The sequence below is a fragment of the Dromiciops gliroides genome, chromosome 2, assembly GCF_019393635.1.
Source record: "Dromiciops gliroides isolate mDroGli1 chromosome 2, mDroGli1.pri, whole genome shotgun sequence".
Classification (NCBI taxonomy): Eukaryota; Metazoa; Chordata; class Mammalia; order Microbiotheria; family Microbiotheriidae; genus Dromiciops; species Dromiciops gliroides.
The window spans coordinates 75,658,989-75,682,603 of record NC_057862.1 but is presented as its reverse complement, the minus strand read 5'-3'; the positions used below and the strand labels follow the sequence as shown (position 1 = coordinate 75,682,603).

Below are 23,615 nucleotides of genomic sequence, written 5' to 3'. Positions count from 1 at the left end.
ATTTAGGATCATGAGTTTTCAAAGAGTGTATCCTGACTCAGCACCTCCCCATCTGTGTCTTAATTGTTTCCACAGAAGTATGATACTGGGCAAAACAACATGGGGTTGTAGAATTTAGGATTGTAAAGGACCTTAGAGTTTCTCTTGTTCTGGCTCTTCGTTATACCAGTGAGGAAACTGAGGCCCCGAGAAGTTGACTTTCCCAGGATTAAACAGGTGGTAAGCAGTAGAGTGTTCTGTGATTCCAAATCCAGGACCCTTTTGGATAGTTAGCCCCATAGGAAAGGGAAATACTTTCTGAGACAGCCAGAATTCAACTATGAAAGCTGGACATAAGTATTTATAGAAACCTCAGGGTATATAATCTATATCCCAGTAGTAAATGTTAAATAAAACAATACAATTAGCATAATTAAAATATAAAACTTTAGGAAATTCATAAGGATGATCCCTCCAGTGTGATGACAGTAAGCCAATTGATCTTTGGGAAGTTAATGCTCTTGAACCTGAAGTACTAGCTTGTATCATTGCTGACTATACAATTTTTATTCTGGATGATCAGCTGAAGTATATTATACCCATCACCAATGTAGCATTGCAAATCCTTGCTATTATGATGTTCCTGTAAAGTAATATTGATTGGGTGATGTTATGGGGTATCCCTCCATTGATCCCTCTCCCCCCACAGCAAATGTAGAATATTGTGTTAGGCACTGTGAGTTGAGTTTATGTTTATAGAACATAAAGAAGACACTGCAACTATCCTCTAAGAGTTTACTCTCTAAATTAAGGGAGGCATACTACCAAAAAGAAATCATAGGATTAATGCTTATACATTGTATATATAACATACAACAGAATAATGAAGTGCCACTGTGTTGGGTGCTTAGTGTAAGTTATCACCTCTTACTGCTGGTTAGGAAATGCTTCATGTAGGGGATAGCATTTAAAACTTAACTTAGAAGAATGTAGAGGGAAATTAGGTGACTGGGGAAAGGTTGTTCAGGAGAGAACTAGCTTCAGAGGAAGCTTTAAATTTTAAAAGAACTGCTTGACTTGGGTGGAGAGCAAACATGTATATGGTGGCAGTAAAGTCATTTGGTTCACTTCTTAGCTAACATATCAATTCAGTTCAACTCCAAAACATTTACTAAGTGCCTATTATGTGCAAAGAACTGTGCTAAGTATTGAGAGAGATAATAGTTTAGATAAGACACAGTCTCTGTCCTAGTGCAGGGATATGTATTGCACACCACAAATAACTAATAAAAAAAATAGTACAAGATGAGCGCATGAGCAAAATACAATGTGAGGTCCAAAGGAGACGAGCCCTTACCAGCTGCAGTTTGGGAAAGGATCAAGGAAGGCTTCCCAGAGGATGTAGCATTTGTATTGGACTTTAAAGAATGGGTAGGAAATTCAGCAGGCAGAGGCAGGGGGAAAAGGTAAAGTATTCCAGGAATAAGCAACAGTGTATCTTAACAAAGGTATGGGAGACAGCAAAATAGTCTAGTGTTACTGGAACATCGCATACATTGTAGAGAGTATTGTAAAGAGGCTGGCAAGGTAGCCTCCTCTTGGAGGGTCTTAAATACAAGGCTGAGGAGTTTGAATTCTTCTCGGTAGGCAGTAAGAAACAACCATCCAAGAGTTTTTGATGAGACTCCACCTGACCTGATCACTGGCTTTCTGCTCTGAGGTCTCTGTGACTTGTGGATTCTTCACTGCCCTAGGCTTTGCTCCCTGGGAAGGCTTGGCCTGGTCACACCTGTCCTGTGGGTAGTTCTCTAGCTGGTAGTTTGCCTTCTCAGCCGGTGCTGGCGGGTCTCACAGCTGGCCTGTTGCACCACCAACCTGCTGAGCCAGGACCAAGGGGCCTCAGCTGCTGATCTGTGCTATGGCCAAGAGCTTCCTGCTGACTTGCCCAGACCCCTTCTGCGCTGTGCTGAGCTGTGCTGCACTCCCTTTGCCCAAGTAAGACATTTCCTGAAGTCTTCTAAATTATCTCAAGTTGGAAGACCGTGTCTCTGCCTTTTTTGTAGGTTCTGTGGCTTCAGAATCTGTTTAGAAACTCTGGAGAGCTCCAGTAACTTCCTGGCTTCTCTCTGCCGTCTTCCTGACCAGGTTTCTACAGAAGGAAAATTAGTCAGTCAGCAGTGTGAAAAGTGGATCAGTGTGGGGAGGGTGGTAGCAGGAAGACTTATTAAGGCTAGCACAGTAATACACATGAGTAAGCCTATGCTAGGATTATGGCAGCAAAAGTGGAAAAGAGGGGTGGCTCTCCCCCTCTCCCACCTCTGCAAATTGTATAGTACTGTGTTAGACACTGAAGTGATGGTGATATAAAATATTTTATAGAACATAGCTCTAAGAGTTAACTCTCTAGGTTAAATAACAACATAAAAATCATAGGATTATTGCTTGTACACTGTGTATATATTATTGCTTGTACACTGTGTAAATATATATATATATATATATATATATATATATATATATACACACACACACATATATATATATATAACATACAACTTAATAATTAAGTACCACTGTGTTTGGTGCTTAGTGTAAGGTATCACCTCTTACAGATGGTCAGGAAATGCTTCATGTAGGAGATAGTATTTTAAACTTAACTTAGAAAATACAGAAAAGGGGATTGTAAAAGTCAAATTAACAGAAACTAGCTGACTGTGAGAGCCTGGGAAACCATTTGAACTGTGGTACCACTAATAAAAGTCAAGGCAGAAAAGGAAGCAAGTTTTGAGAGGTAGAGAATAAGTTCAGTTTGGGTTATATAGAGCCTAAGAGAATTCTCCCATTAACAGCTGGAGAGGTACATTTGGCACTCAGGGAAGAAGTCAGTGATAGAGATTTAGGAGTCATCTACTTAGACGTGATAGTAGAAGCCATGGGATTGCCAAGAGAGACAATATAGAGGAAAAATGCCAAGGACAAAACATGGAGCAAAACTTAACTGGAAGAGGAAGTGCCAGAAAAGAACAGAGGAGGAGCAGTTAAACAGGTGGAAAGAGAACCAGTAGGGCCCAGTGTCTTGGAAGACACAGAAGGGGAGAAATGCTGCAGAAAGGTCACTGATGATGAGAACTGAAAAATTCGTATATCCACATGAGTATTGTTCCCTTCAAGGTAACTGTCATAGGAAACTATACAATTATCCTAATGATGCTGTCATTGTTGAAAACATTTTTGGGACTCCTCTTTTAGAAAAGGTCAGAACCTTTTGCCTTGCCTCACTTCCAGGAAATCTTCATCTCTTGAGGGTGAATTTGACTTGCTAACAGCTAAATGACATTCTGTGCCAATTGTGAATAAGTAGGATGATCAAGCTGGGTCACATTGCTTTTGTTTTGTTTTACTTTTTTTTAAACTGTAATTATAAAATAATTATACTTATTTTGTGTCTGTGCATGTGACTCGGAGGCTGAGTCTAAAGGCCAATAACTTGGTAACCAATACCTATGAGCCTGAAGTCTTAGACCCATAATGGCCTAACCTCAAGTAGGATGGGGAAACAGGTGCCATCTGGCAGCCTCGTCACCCAATACCTAGTCCCAGGTCATAGATCCAGGTGGATTGTGGAAGGGACCTGCAGTTAGGGGTGGATGTTCCAGAATAAGAAGCAGTCACAGGCCCTAGTGTGTGTATTGATAAAGGAAAAGGTTCAGAAGCAAGCAGCTGCTGTGTTGCTCAGGCCCCCAGGAGCAGAATGGGCTCTCAGTTCTAGTCTAGTCTGGTCTGAAGCCTGTAGAGTAATAACCAGAACAGGAATCCCAGACCAAAGGGGAACGTACAGGTCTGTCACTCTGAACCAAGAGAGCTTCCTAGCTAGCTTATACTGATTGAGTCCAGCCACAGTTTACTGTTACTCTGACCCAAACCCAGGTCAGGAACTTGCAGAACTCAGATTAGGGTGGGCAGTGGTCAGACTGTGCCCTGGATCAGACCACTTTAGACCACTAAAAGCTTGCAGGTCTCCAACCTGAACTGTCCCTTGAAAGCCTGAAATAACAATCAACACCCCCCAAAAAGGAGCAGGTCCAAACCAGACCTTCCCTTGAGAAGTCCTCAAGCCTCGTCCTAACATCGAATCCAAAGTCAGGAAGTGGGCTGGAACACTGAGCAAACAAAAAAGAAATCCCATCATGAAAAGCTGTTAGGCTGAATGATGCTCAAGACTCAAATCAAGAAAAAGAGAAAGACTCTAAAACATCTACAAGCAAAGCCTTAAAGAAAAACACAGTTGAATTTGTGCCCAAATTGAACTAGAATTCCTGGAAGGGATGAGCAATGAATTTTAAAATGTTTTTTGTTTTGTCTTTTTACCAATGAGTGCTAGATGAAAAAATTGGGGGGAAAAAGAGAACTATGGGAGCGAAGAATTGATCAGTTTCTCAGATGATGATGATGTGAGTCCTAGAAATCTTTGAAAGCCAGAAGAGGACAAGGAGCAATAGTGACAACAATAATAAGTTAACACTTATATAATCTATCACTTGAAGTTTACAGGTTTACAAGTTTACAGTTATATTTTTTCACTCGATCCTCCCAACAACCCTGGAACCTAGGTATAATTATTCTTACTTTTCAGATGAGGGAGCTGAGGCTGAAAGATGTTAAAGGACTTGCTCGGGGTCACATAAGTAGCTGCTGAAAGAAGAACATCAAGGAAAAAAATTCATCACCTAAATTATGTACAAACATTACCTGCAGTCCACCTAACATACCCTGTTCTGTCACGCCCTGTAATTCTACTAAGTCTAGTTATCCTCATTCTCTTGACCCCACAGGACTAGGAGCTAGTTTATTATATCCTAATGTAGGCATCTCCCAAAATAGGAAAACTCACTTAACTGAGTTCTAAATTTATAGAATTCTCAAATCGAGGTGCAGAAAAAGCACTCTGAATGATTTCCCAATTTAGTGAATAAACTAATAGCTTAGAGCTTTTCCTCTTATTGCTCTCCTCATCATCCTCTTCCATAGTTTGTGGGTCACATTCTTCATGGTCTTATTGTCATCCTGTCTTTCTGCTTCCATGAGCCGCCACTGTACCGTTTTTGCTGCTGCTACAGATACCACTTGGAAAGTGGAAATGTGGAATGAGGGAAATGGGGAGGTTTACTGAGAGCCATGGGATAGGAATTTTAAGAGGCTGGGATTAGGCTCAGAGAGAATAGGTGGAGACTATATGGGTTGGTTTTGAGCCCCACACAGTCTTGCAGTCTTTGCAGTAGTAAGTAGCAGGAGGAAGACAGCATTAGGGCCTAAAATTACAAAAACTAAAATCTCTGAAATGTGCCTCCCAATTTTTAACCTAAATCTTTGGAAAAGTCTCACTAAGGAGCTACCCCCTACCCCCCCCCCCCCGAAAACAACCCTTATGTTTTTTTTAAAAGTTTCATTGACATGTTTTGTTTTCACATTACAAACATTTCCATATTACCCCCACTCCATGATAGCTCTTTTGTGACAAAGTAAAACAATTCAGCAAAACTAATATACAATGACTCCACTGAAGGCGCATGCAGCATTTCACATCTGTAGTACCCCTCCACCTCTTTAAACGTACTTAAAATGAACAGAAAGATATTTTCTTTACCATCCTATTTGAAAAAGAGAAAAGAAAAACGAATTCCTTGGAACAAACATGCATAGTCAAGTAAAACAGGTTTCCTCAGTGACTGTATATAGAAATATATCTTAAACCCACTATTGGTCAGGGGGTGGATAGTATGTCATCAGGACTCTAGAGTCATGAATGATCATTGTATTCTTCATAGTTCTTATAGCTTTTTAAAGTTTTTTTTTGTCTTTGCAATGTTGTTTTTGTAGAAATTGTTCTGCTTTGCTCAGTTCATTCTTCATTAGTTTATAAAAGTTTTCAAGATTGTTCTTTTTTATCATATGGATGTTTATAGGAGAAGTTGTTCTTCTAGTTCTGCATATTTAACTTTGCATCAGTTCATGCACATCTTTCCCTATCTCTTTGAAGTCATCTCTTTCCTCATTTCTGACAGCATAGTAGTATTCCACCATGTTTATATACCATAATTCCTCAATTGATTGGGTATCTCTTTAGTTTCTAGTGTTTTGCCATGACAAAAAGAGCTGCTATAAATATTTTGTTCATATAAGACCTTTTTCTATTTCTTTGATCTCATTTGAATATATCTGGGTCAAAAGGAAAGCACTGTTTAATAACTTTTTGTACGTAATTTTTAATTGCTTTCCAGAATGGTTATCTACTGACAATCCTTCAATGCCTTTTTCCCCCACAGCCCTTCCAACATTTACTGTAAAGCTAAGATTCAATAGGAAACAGTTAATCAAGGGGAAAGATTATATAGAAAGTTTCTCTGATATAGTTCTCATTTCCAAGATATATAAGATATATAAGGAACTGATTCAAATTTGTAACAATAAGAGCCAGTCCTCAGTTGACAAATGACTAAGGATATGAACAGGCAGTTTTCAAGGGAAGAAATCTAGGCTATCTATAGCTATATTAGAAAATGCTTCAAATTGCTGCTAATTAGAGAAATGCAAATTAAAGCAATTCTGAGATTCCACCTCAAATCTATTAGATTGGCAAAGGTGACAAAAAAAGGGAAATGACCCTTCCATTTGAGAAGGGATATCTAGACTTCTCTGAACATCTCATTACCAAAGTTATAGTTGTTGCAGAAATGGAACAAGAAATAATTGCTTAAGGCTTTCCCTTTTTTAACTTCCTTGTTGGTGGTGTATTTTTTAAGCATTTGTATTAATTTTGGCCTCGATTAGACATTCTGCTTTCTTTAATAAGACTATTCTGCTCCAAACACTTCATAGTTCAGGCTTTTTCTCAGCCTCTAGTCATGCAGGATTTTTTTTTTATCTGATCCAGCCCATCTTAACACATCTCTAATTCATTTTTGTTGTAAAATTGTCTGAATTAACATTTTTTATTGACCGCCTTAGTGGGGATTTATAGATTTTCACCTTCCTGTCATGGTATATACTGATGCAGTCACTCGGGGCACCAGGAAAGGAGTCTGATTGAATTATCTACTCTGTTTAAGAACTGTAGTCCAGTCCATTAGAAGATGATGATTATGGAAGGGGGAAAGGGACCCACATGTACAAAAATATTTATAGCTGCTCTTTACGTGGTAGCAAGGAATTGGAAGTTGAGGGGGTGCCCATCAATTGGGGAATGGCTGGACAAGTTGTGGTATATGATTACAATGGAATACTATTGTGCTGTAAGAAATGATGAGCAGGAGGAGTTCAGAGAAACCTGGAGGGTCTTGCGTGAGCTGATGATGAGTGAGATGAGCAGAACCAGAAGAACATTGTACATTGAATGTTGACCTACTGTGATGGACTATATTCTTCTCACCAATGCAATGGTACAGAAGAGTTCCAGGGAACTCGTGATGGAAGAGGATCTCCAAATCCAAGGGAAAAAAAAAAAAGAACTGTGGAGTATAGATGCTGATTGAACCATACTATTTCTTTTGTTTTGGGTGCTGTTGTTTTTTTTTTTTTTTCCTATTTTGAGGTTTTTCATCATTGCTCTGATTTTTTCTCTTGTAACAGGATTAATGCAGAAATAGGATTAATGTTATTATGTGTGTATATATATATATATATGTGTGTGTGTGTATATATCTATCTATATGTATATGGATATGATATATAGATATAACCTATATCAGATTACCTGCTGTCTAGGGGAGGGGGGGAGGGAGAAAAATCTGAAATTGTAAAGCTTGTATAAACAAAAGTTGAGAACTATCTTTACATGTAACGGAAAAAATAAAATACCTTATATGTAAAAAAAAAAATTAAGATGTTGACATTACCTGAAAGAATAGATGTGGGATAGATATTTTAAGCACTGTGAAAGAACCTTGAGAACCAATGTCAATATTAAGATATTTGAACATCTGATTAATATTGATAATGATTGATTTAACAAACATTATTCACTTGAAATTTTAGATTAAATAACTGTTATAATCATTGTTTTCAAAAAAAAAAAAGAAGATGATGATTAGATCTCCAGGTCATCCATAGATAAGGAACATTAGGTAAATTTGTTAGACTAACAAATTGCTCTCTTGGTTTTTTTGGGGTTTTTTTTTGGTAGGGCAATTGGGGTTAAGTGACTTGCCCAGGGTAACACAGCTAGTAAGTGTCAAGTGTCTGAGGCCAGATTTGAACTCAGGTACTCCTGACTCCAGGGCCGGTGCTTTATCCACTGCGCCACCTAGCCGCCCCTTCTCTTGTTTTTATGAGGTGACCTCTTCAAAATCAAAATATTCCTCCAAAGCTTCCATGAGGTTCCCTGCCTAATAATTTTCTTCTGAATCAGAACAGAAATCTTTTTATCCAGCATATTTGCTTCCATTTTAAATAAAGAAATTAAACAGTTCACATCACTGAACCAGCAGAGTGGAAAGAGCACTGTACTAGGAATCAGGATGTATATTGTAGTCTTGGCTTTGCCACCAACTAGCTAAGTGACTTTGAACAAATCAGGTTGTCTGTGCTTCAGTTTCTTCATAGGTAATATAGGAGGGGGCAGCTAGGTGGTACAGTGGATAGTGCTCTGGCCCTGAATTTGGGAGGTCCCGAGTTCACATCTTACCTCAGACACTTCCTAGCTGTGTGATCCCAGGCAAGTCACTTAACCCCAATTGCAGGGGCCATCTCCATGATGTATATCTTGCCACTGGACCCAGATGGCTCTGGAGGAGAGAGTGAGGTTAGTGACTTTGCACAGCTTTCCCTCACTTAAATAGAATTTACTGCAAGTCATGGACATTACCTCGATATGGTTCTCTTCCAGACTGAAGGACAAACAACAACAAGGTAATATGGACTGGCTTATCTCTAATATCCCTTCCACAGTTGATATGCTGTGTTCCTAAGAATTCTAGATTTCTATTCCAAAGGACTCCCATTCATTCCTAATCGAGATTGAGGTTTTTTATATTTCTGGTTTGGCTTGCTATGGAAGGGCAGGGTTGAGCAGATTTGTATGGTAGTTGAGCTTCAAGATTAACAGGAAAAGGACATTTACAAAAGTTTATTTATTGAAGAAACAGTTGATTCAGGTAAGCATAGCTTTCTGGTGGTGTGTTGCTCATCCTATATGCTTCTGGTCTGTTGGTCCCAAACCTCAGGGAGCAGGTGATACTCTTCATGATAGATAGGCCATACCATACTTGCCAGTCCAAGCTCTGTACCCAAGCAGTGACCATTCATCTGATAGAATATAGCGTTTAGAGCTGATTTTCTACATGAGGAAATTGAGGTTGATAACATGAGGCTGAAATGCTGATTTTAAATGGGTTTTATTCTTTGGCAAACTAGAAGAGAAGAATGATGATAAAATCGTATTAAGCAAAAAGGAACCCAAATATTTCCACCAATTTAAAGATTCCCTAGAATTACTAAAATCCTCTAAAAATGTAAATGGCCAGGGGCAGTTAGGTGGCGCAGTGGATAGAGCACCGGTCCTGGATTCAGGAGGACCTGAGTTCAAATGTGACCTCAGACACTTGACACTTAATAGCTATGTGACCCTGGGCAAGTCACTTAACCACAATTGCTTTACCCCCTCCAAAAAAAAAAAAAAGTAAATAGCCCTAGGGAGGGTTACACCTCTGTATTTTTTTTCTGTATTTTTTAATATGAATTTCTTTAGTCAGAAAGAGAAATAGAAAGCAAAGAAGACCTGTGGACAGTACTGAAGATATAGCAGGAGGGTGGTTTATCCACAAAAGACATAGTGAGGTTTATTAGGTTTAGTTAATAATGTTATATGGAATCCATAAAAGCTAATGCAATATTATTCTGTATTAAGACAGGTAGAGAGTATGCAAAGCTAGTGAGATAACAATTTCAATGTCTTCACAGGTTAACCCACATTTGGAGTTTTGTGGTCTATTCTGTATACCACATTTTATTTTGCTTTGTTTTTTCTTTTCTCTTTCTTTTAAATTTATTTATTTCAACCATTCCTTTTTTTTTTCTTAATAGTATTTTATTTTTTTCCAATTACATGTAAAAGAGAGTTTTTTCCTTGGCCTGGAGCTCAGGAATTTGGCTAGAATATTCCTGGGAGTTTTCATTTTGGGATCTCTTTCAGGAGGTGATCAGTGAATTCTTTCCATTTATATTTTACCCTCTCAATTTGAGATAGTAGAGCAGTTTTTTGTGACAATTTCTTGAAACATAATATCTAGGCTCTTTCTTTGATCATTGCTTTCAGGTAGTCCATTAAATCTTATATGAACCCTTCTCAGTCAGTTTTCTAAATCAGTTGTTTTTCCAATGAGATATTTCACAATTTCTTCTATTTTTTTTTTCATTTTTTTGATTTTGTTTGTTTCTTGATGTCTCATAGAGTTATTCACTTCCACTTGCCCAATTCTACTTTTTAAGAAATTCTTTTCTTCAGCTTTATACCTCATTTTCCATTTTGCCAGTTCTGCTTTGTTTTGTTTTGTTTTGTTTTGGCGGGGCAGTGAGGGGTAAGTGAATTGCCCAGGGTCACACAACTAGTAAATGTCAGGTTTCTGAGGCTGGATTTGAACTCAGGTCCTCCTGAATCCAGGGCCAGTGCTTTATCCACTGCACCACCCAGCTGCCCCCAATTTTGCTTTTTAAGGAGTTCTTCATTGAATTTTTGTGCCTCTTTTACCATTTGGCCAATTCTATTTTTTAAGGTATTATTTTCTTCGGTATTTTTTGTTGTTATTGTTCTTCCTTTACCAAGCTGTTAATTGTCATTCTGTAATTTCTTGCATCACTCTCATATTTCTACTTTTTCTCTTATCACTTTCTTTAGCTTCTCCAGAAATCCCTGTTGGCTTGTATCTGATTTGCAGGGTTATTTTTTTTCCTTCTAGGCTTTGCTTGTAGCTGTTTAAACATTGTCTTCTGAGTTTGGGTCTTGGTCTTCCCTGCCACCATAGTAGCCTTTTGTGGTCAAGTTCTCTTGTTGTTATTGTTTGTTCATTTTTCAAGTCTATTTATTGACTGCTTACCTGGGGATGAGAAGACATTGTCTCAAGGCTTTAGGCTTTTTTTGTGCTATTTTCAGAGAGTTCTGAGGGTCTGGAAGTTTTCAGTGCTTCCAAGGAGCCCCTGCTCCCCTGTAGCCACAAGCACAAGTGTTCCTTTTTGCCTTGGAACTGTGATCCAGAATTGTGTATGGGCCCACAGCTTCAGGTCCTGCACCCAGTGCCAGCAAAGGATCTCCTGTAATATTTCTCTGACCAGTTGTCTGATCTCTGGGCTGAGAGCTTCCGAAGCTGCTGCTGCTGCCACTGCTCTCTTGGCCACCTTCAAAGACTCACTCTTCCTGTCACGGTCCTGGGCCTGTGCCCACCCCAGTGTTACAGATCTTTCCTCTGGACTTCCCGAGTTGTCTTAGGCCAGAAGGATACCTCACCCTGACCTTTTGTTGGTTTTGCTGTTCCAGAATTGAATTCAATTTGAGGTGTTATTTAAAGGTATTTGGAAGGGAATGTTGGGAGAGTGCAGATGGGGTTGCTGCTTCTACTCCACCACCATGGATACCAGATTTTTGGAAAAACTCTGACAAACTAGAAAGCACCTCAAGGAGGATAGCCAGAATGTTCAGAGATTTGGGGACTTGTAACCTGGAGAAAGAGCAGTGACTCTGGAGTCAGGACCAGAGTTAAGAATTCCATCTCTGAAGCTTCTTACCTGGATGACATCAGGCAAGTCTCTTAGCCTCCTTGAGACTCAGTTTAAAAGTCTCTTCCAGCCAGTCTAATCCTATTTCCTTTATTGATAGAGTTAACAGTACAACAGAGGTATACTGTAGATGTAGTTTACCTAGATTTTCTTTGAAATGTTTTTTATTCTGAACTTAAACACCAAAAAAGCATTTTCATACACACAACAGAACACAAAAAAGAGGATTCTATATGCAACTGATTCTCCATTTTATATAGCGCTCTCTTCTCTCTCTGTATATATGTGTGTGTGCATGTGTATACCTATATATATTAAATAATTTCTACACATTAGTTTCAAGACTCCTGCTTATCAGTGCTTCCTTCCAAACTTCCTTCTATTCTTTTATGTTCATTTTTTAAAAATCAAAATGACTTCTTTTACATCATGCATCATGAATTTAGATCCCAGAATTGTTACTATTGGAGTTTTAGTTTCTCTATTTTAAGAAATTATCTTGAGTTTTTCCTTTTTTGGCGTATTAGTACTGGTTCTTCCCATGATTCACAGTAACCAAGACAACTTGAGCTTATGGGCAGAAGAAGAGGAAAAGTAGTGCCAATGATTTTTAAAAATCACACATCTTGTAGAGTGGTTTTTCTCAAACACAGTGCGAATCAGATTTGTGATACGGCGTGCGTTTGGGGAAAGCAGCAGGCCCCCCATGAAGTAGACACAGTCATTGAGTTCAGAGTGCACATCCTTAGCCTCTTTCAGGTGGAAGGTCCGCCACCAGGGGCTGCCAGGGAAGGAAGAGTCTCAGCCCCAGGCCTCAAGGAGGTTATTAGACTTGGAGATCTAAGATAGAGAGAGGCAGATGTTGCTTAGGACAACAGAAATGGAGGAGAAGTAAGAATTCTGTAATGTGCAGGGGGGAAAAGAAGTGTTTTGATATCATTGGTCATATGGTCTTTGGAATTCATCAGGAGGGCTTAGTAGTGAGTTTGAGCCAACAGAAAAATGTAAAAGTACCTGAAGAAAAGTCTAGATAGGAACAGAATGAAGACTAGATTGACTTTTCTTTCTTGATCGGTTCCCATCTGTCCCTTAGGTAGTCAAAATATTTAACAAATTATTCATTCCTTTTTGTGGTAGTTCTCTGATAAGAGGGAAAAAACAAATAATTTCTTAAAAAATATTAATGTGATAGTTCTGTTTTTCTGTCATCTACATTTCTCAGTTTCTCCCCCTCTCAGAGAACATCTCTTATAATTAAGACATTTTTAAAGTTCAGCAAAACTGTCACATTGAAAAAGACTGAAATTATGTTCCATTTTCCATAACCACCTCCGTAAAGAAAGGAGGAGAGAGGCAGATGTATTTCAGTCAGTTAAGCTGCCCAATGTAGATCTCATCCATCCTTAAAAAACTTTCACTTGATTCTCCCATCCCCTCAAGCTATCATCCTGGATCTTCCTGGCTTTCACAACTAAACCCTATGGGAAAAGTTTTCTGTCTATACTTACCGCCTCTACTTTTTCTTCTCCCCATAACTACTGTGGCCCTGAACTTCCCAGCAAAGCATGGGATAAATAGTCTGCCACTTGTCCTCATTTGATGGAGAAACTGAGACATTAGCTTGAAGCTGATGCCCATAGTAGTGCTTGGGGGAAGGCTATTTTTCTAGCTATTTTTCCCATTTGAACTAATTGTTTTTGTTAACTGTTAGGTGCTGAGTACTATTGTTTATATTCCTGGTCTCTAAATTTGGTACCCCAACTCTGATCAGCACATGAGCAGAAGCAGCGATCCCAACTCTATTTGTATTGATGAGTCTGGTCTCTAGAGCATGCTATTTGGTGCGCTAAGGGGCATCTCCAAGGGGTAAAGGGTTGTCTTTAGTATCTCACAAGTCCCCATCAGTGCAGTGATTGTTATTTGATAATCAAGTGGTCAGCCCTACTCAATTAGCTTTTAGAAAAAGGATATTTACTTAGATAGTATAATTGGGACAAACATTCCGCCCTAAAGTCTGTGGCAGGCTACTGCTAATACATTCAGAGGCCAAGGAAAAGTGACTTCAAGCTTAGGTATCACCTGTGGCAAAGGGGTAACTCAGCTCCTGAAAGTTCTCATTCTGGAGTCCTGAGGATGTTTGCCTTGAGGGTATCCTGGTGAATGTTTAATCACAGGGTCTCCTGATGGGAAAAACTGTTGCAATGACCCCACCTTTAAATTTAATCCGCATGGTCTGCATTTTCTCCATTGCTTTCCTAAGTTTATCTAAACAGTAAGTCAGTGTAAATGCTTACAGTGAAAATTTGCCATGAAGATCAAATGAAATAATATTTATAAAGTACTTAGTAAAGTCCCTGGCTTAATAAAATGCTTGTTCCCTTCTTATTCACCATAGACAGTCATTTGCTGCATCTTATCAGTTCTTCAACATCTCTTAAATCTGTCTGACCTCCATGACAAAGCAGTGCCTCACACATAATAGGTACTTAATAAATGCTTCCTGTGTTTAAAAAAAAAAAAGAGTTGGAGAAGGCAGTGACAGACCACTCCAGTATCCTTGCCAGGAAAACCTCAAATGGGGTCACAGAGAATCGGACATGACTGAAATAAGTGAACAGCAACAACAAATGCCATTTGCATGGGGTTTTGAGGAAAGCACTGGGTTGGCGGTTAGCAGAGTCAGTCAAGTAGCATTTACAGAAGCACCCACTATGTGCCACTCACTGTGCCAAATGCTAGAAACTATGGATATTTTGGATATAGTCCTCTTGTGCCACTAACTTGTTTTGTGACCTTGAGTAAGTCAGTTTCTCTAGGGCTTGTTTGCTTATCTCTACAATGTGGATGATACTTCTTCCCTGTCCTCTTCACAGAGGTGTTTTTATGATCAAATAAGATAGTGGAATCAAAGCTTTTTACAAAGTATAAAACTTAGGTGAATGTTAGTATGATTTGATTTGGGGGCTGAATCGAACTGCTCATCCAGGAATTCCATTCCTCATGTGTGTTTCTTTTCTTATGACTCAAAACAAAACCAACCTATTCATTTTTTTAAAGCAAGTAAAAATAACAATCCAGGCATGTCTCTCATTCTTGCAGCTCAGCAGTAAGTCACAGTAAAAGCAGGTGAGGTGTCCTGAGTTGCTCCGTAAGTCTGAGCCCGTAGGCCATAAGAATGCTAAACTGAGTTATTGGGAAGTTAATTGAGCTCTGATCCTATGACTTTGTGGAGATTATTCCTGAATAAATGGAAGAGGTTTGCTGAAAGCTTTGATTTGACTCAGTGCTTTATGAACAGCAGGGCTCACTACTGGTACACTCCTCTGTATGCTCATGAGCCAGAACTCAGATGTTCAGTCATACTGGTGTACAGGCTGCTGAATTCCCCAGTCCCCTCTGTCAGTCTCTCACTCTTCCTCCTCCTAGGAATATTTTAGATTTGTCTGACAAAATAAAAAATGCGTATAAAAAAGCCTTTTCTGACGCATCTGATCTCTCCCTCTCAGAAGTATCAGAGCACGTTGTGCCTTTCCTATGCACTTACTCAACATGTTCTAGTTGTATTACAGGATATTTATGTACATGTCTTATCTCTCTCACTAGATCTTCTCGAGGGGAAGGCGATGCCTTATTTAACTTCCAGTTCCTTCTGTTCCTGACACAGTATGGTGCAGAGCAGGCACTTTATATTTGTTCAAGGAAGTTATACATTGAATGGGAAGACCGTGTTGACCCAAATAAGTAACTGGAAATTGCACTGTTGTATCACCTAGCAAAGGAGCAGTAGATGGGGAAACTACTGGTAGATCTCTTATTTGGTCGCTGCTGCCTCTTGCACCTCTGCAAAGATTCTGAAAAGAGAACACTTCAAAATTTTGTCAAATGTTTTGCCAAAATCTAGACACACTTTGTCTGTTGCATTCTCTTGATATGCTGTCATCCTCATCTTCTTTCTTCTCTACCCCTTTAACCTTGAACTACACCCTGGCCTCTTCAGCTCTGAGAGATGAGGATTCAAAAGCCTTATCTTGCTGGGGAACCAGGCCTACACACTACTTTCCCAGCCCTCACCTCACTGTTACTACCTACTCTCCAACCTCATCTTAGCTCATTGTAACCTTAGACTGTCTCTGGGTTTGGGGGATCTGAAGGGTGAGCTTTCAGCTTACCTTGCTGAGAATGAGATTTCCACTATACTTTTCTGCCCTGTTCATATCCCACCCAAAGCCTTCTTCTAACGCCTTCATGTATATTATGTTTTCCTATTAGAATGTAAGCTCATTGAAGGCAAGGACTGTCTTTCTTGTTTCTCTTTGTACCTCTAGTGCTTAGTGGCTTGCCTGGCACAGAGTAAGTGCTTAATCAGTGCAATCATTAGTAGGCATTCTCCCCCCCACTTTTTTTTTTTTTAATTAAGACATTTTTGCCATTTAACAACCCTGGAGCATCTCTCCCAGTCTCTACAGTCTTTTAAAAATCACTGACAGTGGCTTAGTGCTCCCTTAATATCGCCTTAATCTTGTGCTTCAATTCACTATTAACCATTTTTGTTCTCTTCTTTCCAGTTCAAAGACAAGAGTTAAGTAGTTTTATCTTCTCTCTGTATCCCATTATCTTCATCTTGTATCTCCTAGGTAGGGGTTCTAACCCTTCTTTGATCCTCTTTTTCTTAATATAGCTTTAAAAATAAAAGGCCTATTTTATTGTCCTTAGCATTTATTTCTAACCTCAGTCCCCTATAAGATTTGACACTATTCTTACAGTACCATATCACACTTTTTATTTGTTTTCCCCATCACTTCCCCTTGTTTCTACTTTACATATATGTAGGTTTTTTGTTTTTTTCCTAATCCAGATTCTAATTCCCTGGGCAAACGTTGGTCCATTTAAATAGCTCCCTCTTTTCTGACTCATTGTAATTGTTACTGTTTGCATCTTCAGAATTCCATTTTTTAGTGCTTTCCATTCCCCTTGGTGTGACTTTCCTTATAGAATTTTAGGCTATGGGACCCAAACTTGAAAACTGTCTTTCTAAAATTTAAAGTATATGACAAATGCCTGGCTTTCTTCTCTTTTTCTGTCATGAATGCTGGGATGGAACAGTTACTTTTCCTGAAGGTTCCCATCTTCATTACTTGAGCCATGGATTTTTTTTCTTGTTGGCCAAAATCAAGTCCAGAATAACATTTTCTTGTGTTGCTTCTTCTACTTTTTGAGGTAAGAAATTTTAAGGAAGGCAAGCCAGTTTATTCATTCCCTTAATCTTGACAAAGTTCCAGTTGTCTGGATAATTGAAGTCTCCTATCATTGTTTTATCAGGTTTTCATGCCAGGCATGTTATCTGTCTTTTCACATTTATTTCCTTATTTCTTTTTCTTAGGAATTCTTCTGGAACACTTCATTTATTTCCTCCTTTCCAGTGGTGTCTAAGGTATTCCCACAAGATCATCGCTTCTATTGGTCTTCATCCAGATACTGTTAGACCTTACTTTCCCCAATGTTGGTTCTTCGATTTCTTCACATGAGTTTATTTTTTAATGTACGATCCCGTGCCATTCCTTATTGATTCTGTTGTTCCTTTTAAATAAGGTAGATAGACCCTTTCAAAGTCATATTCCTGTCACGATTCCCATCCTACCAAGTTTTACTGAGGTGAGATTTGTGTTCTGGTATTGGGATAGCCAATTTGCCTTCCTTATTATTAGTTATGCTTTATATGTTTGTGTAGACGTATCTAACACCACCAGAGCATTCCTAACGTTTTTCTTCATTTTTTATCTTTTATGAATGATTAGATATTCCTACTGCGCTCCTCTGTGTTGAACCTGTTGCCTTCTGTGATACCTAAGTTGTCAGAGGTGTGTAGGCTGTTTTCTTCCACCTTTTCCCTTTTCACTTAAAACCCTTCTGAGCATATTTGTCAGAATACAGTAAATATGTATTTGTTAACCTCCCTGACCAAAAGTCTGTCATTCTTTTATTTTAAGCTGTTGTCCAGGAATCTAAATCCCATCCTTAACCATCATCTTAATCAATAGTTCATTTCCCAAGTCTGCCTTTCTCTTCTGAGGTCCAGAATTTAAATCAGCAATTCTGACAAAAACCCATCCTATGTCCCTAAGGTCTTCAGTTTCTTGCCCAGGACTTCATAATTCCCAACAATGCTTTTTGGGTTTCTTGTGGCAGCATCATTTGTTCTTACATGAATCACCAGACAGGATTTCTCTTTAAAACTAATATGTGTGGGGGCAGCTAGATGGTGCAGTGGATAAAGCACTGGCCTTGGACTCAGGAGTACCTGAATTTCAAATCCAGCCTCAGACACTTGACACTAGCTGTGTGACCCTGGGCAAGTCACTTAACCCTCATTGCTCCCCCCCCCCCAAAAAAATAATATGTGGGGGCAGCTAGGTGGAGCAGTGGATAGAGTACCGGCCCTGGGGTCAGGAGGACCTGAGTTCAAATCCGGCCTCAGACACTTAACACTTACTAGCTGTGTGACCCTGGGCAAGTCACTTAACCCCAGTTGCCTTACCAAAAACAAACAAAAACTAATATGTGTCATTAAGTTGGAATACTTATTTATTTCCAAGATATTTTGCAGATATTCAGGTGTCAGTAGGTAGCCATCATAATGTACTTAAGGATTCACACCTTTTTTACAGAATTGTATACACATCAACAAATTACATCATAGAGTTGATGTTGGAACTTGGAGCTTTTAGATATCTATCTCTTGTTGCTTAGCCTACCCAATCATGTTGTTGATATTCTGGTTCTTTTTTTTTTTTTTTTAATGAGGCAGTTGGGGTTAAGTGACTTGCCCAGGGTCACACAGCTAGTAAGTGTTAAGTGTCTAAGGCCGGATTTGAACTCAGGTACTCCTGAGTACAGGGCCAGTGCTCTATCTATTGCACCATCTAGCTGCCCCTATTCTGGTTCTTTTTAAACGTGGAATCAGAGGCATGTAGCAACAATTCTTTTTTCAACTGCATACTCCATATTCTTGAACCACCTTTCTTGCTTCCTGTTTGGCTCTCTTCTCTATCAGGAGGACATGACTTGTCACTCTCCAGTACTTTATCTGTTATTCCTGGCTTGAAGTGTCAAGGAATATATATATTTGGGACTGTGGTGAAGGGTAGAAGTGTGGTGAAGTTTTGAAGGAACACCCTACCTTTTTGTCACTATGTCAGGGTGAGGTAACTGGGTAGTCACTATGTTCTGCTACTGACAAATGGGAAGTCAGTGTACTGGCTTTACTGCTGCTTGCTACATATATCTCCACTCCCATTTGATGGAGTTGGAGATCTGATTTTACCAAATAGGTATCAACCAATCAATGAATAAACATTTATTAAGCACCTATTATATTCCAGGCCCAGTAAAAATGATTTTTTTCTCAGTAAAAAAGAATTTTATGTTGATTCCATTTCAGTATTTGACTAGACCAAGAATAAATCTTTTCAATTGACTTTTAGGATGTCAAAATTTATATTTGTATTAATTATTGTTTCTCCCACTAGTCCTTTAAAATTCATAACTTCAGTCTGGTCAAGATGATTCCTTTAGGTACCTTCAAAACCAGTGGTCCTAAGTCTATTTCTACTGGGAGAAAATTCTGTTTCAAGGGAATTGTCATCCTCTTCCTCAGCCTTCTTAACTCTGGCAACAGAAAGTAAATAGATTTTTCCCATGTTGTTAAATTGAAAAAACATACACACTACATGATGAATCTGATCAATAAGTACAAAAATAACAAGTGCCATTAATCCATATCCTGAGCCAGGGCCCACAGTTCACTCCCTAAAACACACCAGTTATAATTCCCCACATTAATCAGTCTTGATTTCCTCACATGCTGGCACTTAGGTGAAAATTCAGTTTCTAGTCATACCTGTTCTCATGGGAGATTCATTAAAAGTTCATAAGGCTTTATAAAAAGCCTTATTCCCATCATTATCCCCATCATATACAGTCTTAACAGCAAAAAGGCTGTGAAAAAAGCCAGGGAGTAGGGGCTGGATGACCAAAGAAGATATTCACCTAAGAGAGGAATTTACAATATTTTGGCTTAATGGCTCAGTCACTGATGTGCTTCTTCCTCCTCCCTAGTTATCGGGGAGTCTGAAGAACAGGAAGAGTCTCCAGGAACCTAGATTTGATTATTACAACTATGAAGCTCCTGAGCTTGACATCAACGATTGTGAATTTCCTCATGTCATTGAAATCTATGACTTCCCTCAGGAATTTCGCACCGAAGACCTCCTACGTGTCTTCTGCAGCTATCAGTGAGTGTTCTCCCATGGTTGGGGGAGGGGGGGGGAATTGGAGTAAAGATACTTTGGAAAGCCTTCTGCCAACACATGTCTTCAATTTAAATGTCCCTAAATTTTAGAATTTTTTAAACCAATACTGTCATCAAAATAATTATCCACAATAAATGCCTTTTCAAACTCTTCTAAGCTCCTTAAGATACTGATTAGTCTTTATAGACACCCTGTGAATCAGATCATTTCTCACTCAAAGATCTGTTGCCCTTAACTTGCTTTCATTACATTTATTCCTTTGAATGGTGGAATGGTTTCCAATTGGCCATGCTATTTTGTATGAGCTCTTAAAGGAGTTCAAACTGTTTCTTGTAGCATGTCTGTTGAGTTCACAAAATGTTTGGACTCCTTCTCCCTTAAGTTTGCCTTAAATTCTTCTGGCTGCTTCTTTTTGGCTTCTGATAAAAGGCTCTCTCATCCCCCTTAGATAGGATCATGTTGCTATTGGAAACTTTTCTTCATCCTTGATGTTGAACATACCATTTTCTCCCAAATCTCTTTAAATTAACTGTCCTCAACTTGACTCTATCATTTCTGACTACTGTCTACTAAACCTTGTAAAAGCCAGCACTGACAAATCCCTCCCCACCATGAATATTCTCTAATGTTGAGTTCAGTCTTTTTCTAAATATCTTTGTAATAGAGATTCTTATTCTTTTGTTTCCACAAATCCAGAAGGATCTCCATGCTTCTTTACCTAGTCACATTTAAATTTAATCATATTTCCTTAAGAATCAATCCTTCAAGTCCTTGAATTATTTCTACCTTATTTCTCAGAACTTTCTACTACTTACTCATATGCTTGTAGCCTGTCAGTTCCTCACTTTGAATATCAGTACTTTTGATGGCTATATATTCACAGTTCTTAACTTTAATCATATGTTTCATATCTAGTCAATTAGCAAATACTTATTTAAATAGTATTTTATTTCCCCCCAATTACATGTAAAGATAGTTTCATCATTCATTTTTGTAAGATTTTTGAGTTACAAATTTTTCTCCCTCCCTCTCTTCCTTCTCCCCTCCCAAAGCCAGCAAGCAATCTTCTGATATAGGTTATATATTACAGTCATGTTAAACATATTTCCACATTGGTCATGTTGTGAAAGAAGAATCAGAACAAAAAGGAAAAACCACAAGAAAGAAGAAACAAAAAAAAAATAACAACAAAAGTGAAAATAGCATGCTTTAGTCTACATTTAGATTCCATAGTTCTTTGGATGTGGAGAGCATTTTCCATCATGAGTAACAAGTATTTATTTAAGTATTAAGTATTTATTTTTTCAATAATACTTACCTCTGTTGTCTCTTCTCAAACATTTGTTTTCTTCACTTCTTCTGTCTTTAATTTGGTATTTATTGTGTACCTATAATATACTTATCATTCTTTTTGTGCTGTGGGGGATTCAAAACAAATATAATGACATAGATCTACCCCTCAAATAGTTTGCAGGCTTTCCAGAAAGATGAGGCATCCAAATATAAAACAAAATATGATTAAATGCTATGTTGAGTAGTACAGTCTAAGTATTAGAACATTGTTAGACAATTGTTCTACTGTTTATTACTCTGTAAAAGATATTTTTCTGGGGCAGCTAGGTGGCGCAGTGGATAGAGCACTGGCCCTGGAGTCAGGAGTACCCAAGTTCAAATGTGGCCTCAGACACTTAACACTTACTAGCTGTGTGACCTTGGGCAAGTCACTTAACCCCAATTGCCTCACAAAAAAAAAAAAAGGATATTTTTCTGACTCTGTAGAAGATTTGGTTAATACTATGTATATCTTCCATAAGGATAGGGGAACACCTTGTTAAATGCTAATTACCAATATTGCTAGTAGGTTAGTTGCCAGGGAAGAGGAGACATAAGTTTTCTTAGGAGCCCTGGCAAACACTGTAAACAATTAGCTTTCAGTGACAGTTTGCAGGCAGACTAAGGGTTTAGTTGAGGAGTGGGAGTGCTGTCAAATACTTTTTTCAACTTAGAGGCAAGGAAATATGATACAGAAGAAACTGTTGCTGTATTATATAGAATAGATAAGGTATGTTTTTCTGCCTGAAATGACCAGCTGCATCTAACACTCAATAAGCTAGTCTGCTAAAGAAGGTGAGAGACTTGAAGTCTATCTGAAGTACACTTCCATCTATTAGAGATGATAAAGTTTTCTTAGATAAAATGAAAGAAATAATTCTGAAACACAATTATTCTAGGATAAGAGGACCAAAATCATTGTTTAGAGTTGGGTAAATAGAAGATTGAGACATTGATGAAAGAGAAGAAACATTTTCATATTGGAATTCGACAATAAATATAAGATTTATCTTCAAAGAATGATTAGTTATACTCTGAAAAAGTACCATCCCATATTCCATAGCTCACTAAGGAATATTCACAGGCACAAACCAGTAGCAGAGTTCTATTACCATCAAGATGAAGAGATCTATTGATGATGCTAGACCTGACATAGCAAGTGAAAATGTGTGCTGTCACAACATGTCTTAAGAGTATATCTCCAAAAGATGACAGAGAGGTACCGATAGAAGTACTCTGTGATATAGATATAGACATAAATAAACACAATAGAAATTGTCATGGTTGGGAGAGGGGTGCAGGGAGGGTGCCCAGTAATATCTAGGTAAATAACGTTTATAATCTCAGCTCCCTATTGTGTAATTTAAAATTCTAGTTGTGGGTTCTAATCTGTTCCCCCAACTTTGGGGGAAACTGACTAAAATCACTGATAAAACGGGTTTAGATTTTTAAGGGTTTATTGAAATATAGGAAGAGAAAGATTGAGAACAGAATTCTTATAACCTCACAATCCTATCTTTCCTCAGCTCCTCTCTGTCTTTTCCTGCTGTCACCACCAAGTCAGGAACCCAAAAGACACAGACCTCTCCCTGCAGGCCCTCCTTCCTCCTTCCTGTCCCCTTCCAGAAAATAGGAGGCTCCTCAAGTTGATTGGCTGGTAGCCTTGATAGACAGTACCCATGAGCAAACGTCACTTCCTGACGCCAAGGAAAAGCCGCATGGCCTTGCCCTCTGAGGCATTCTCCTCATGGTGGAGCTTTCCTATAGTAAGTCTCCAGTAGGTGGCGTCATTCCAATCATTACACTATATACAAGTACAATAAGTCCCCTCCCTCCCTCTGCTTGGAGGGAGTAGAGGTCAGACATTGGAGAGCTACTCCCAAATCATCCACTATTTAAAGAGGGCACCCAGGGAATTCATCTTATCATTTCCCACCCAGATGATGGCCTGGATTTCAAGATCTGTAGAAATTCATCATTCTGCAAGATGAATTCAGTTTTGTAACTCATACCTTCTCAACTCATTTCCCACCCTGGTTACAAGACCGTATCAGCAGGGACTATCTTATACCTTTCTTTGTATCCCCAGCATTTAGCACAGTTTCTGGCACATAGTAGGTGCTTAATAAATGTTTATTACTCTGACCTCACAGTATAGATAACAAAAAATGATTCTTGAATTTAGCAAAGTAAAATCTGATAAACTTCACTGAAACTTGGCACAAGATTCAT

The 23,615-nt window shown here is 38.7% G+C and overlaps 1 protein-coding gene across 2 annotated transcripts in view; it reads left to right on the top strand.

The window, feature by feature from the left end:
* R3HCC1L (R3H domain and coiled-coil containing 1 like) overlaps positions 1–23,615 on the top strand; it is a 106,884-nt gene that overhangs the window by 62,413 nt on the left and 20,856 nt on the right. Inside the window, exons 4-5 of one of the 2 annotated variants that reach the window (XM_043989194.1) lie at positions 17,538–17,600; positions 19,858–20,033. In XM_043989194.1, the coding sequence (XP_043845129.1) occupies positions 17,538–17,600; positions 19,858–20,033 (239 nt within the window). The remainder of the gene's footprint in view (positions 1–17,537; positions 17,601–19,857; positions 20,034–23,615) is intronic. The other variant, XM_043989195.1, reaches the window with a different exon arrangement.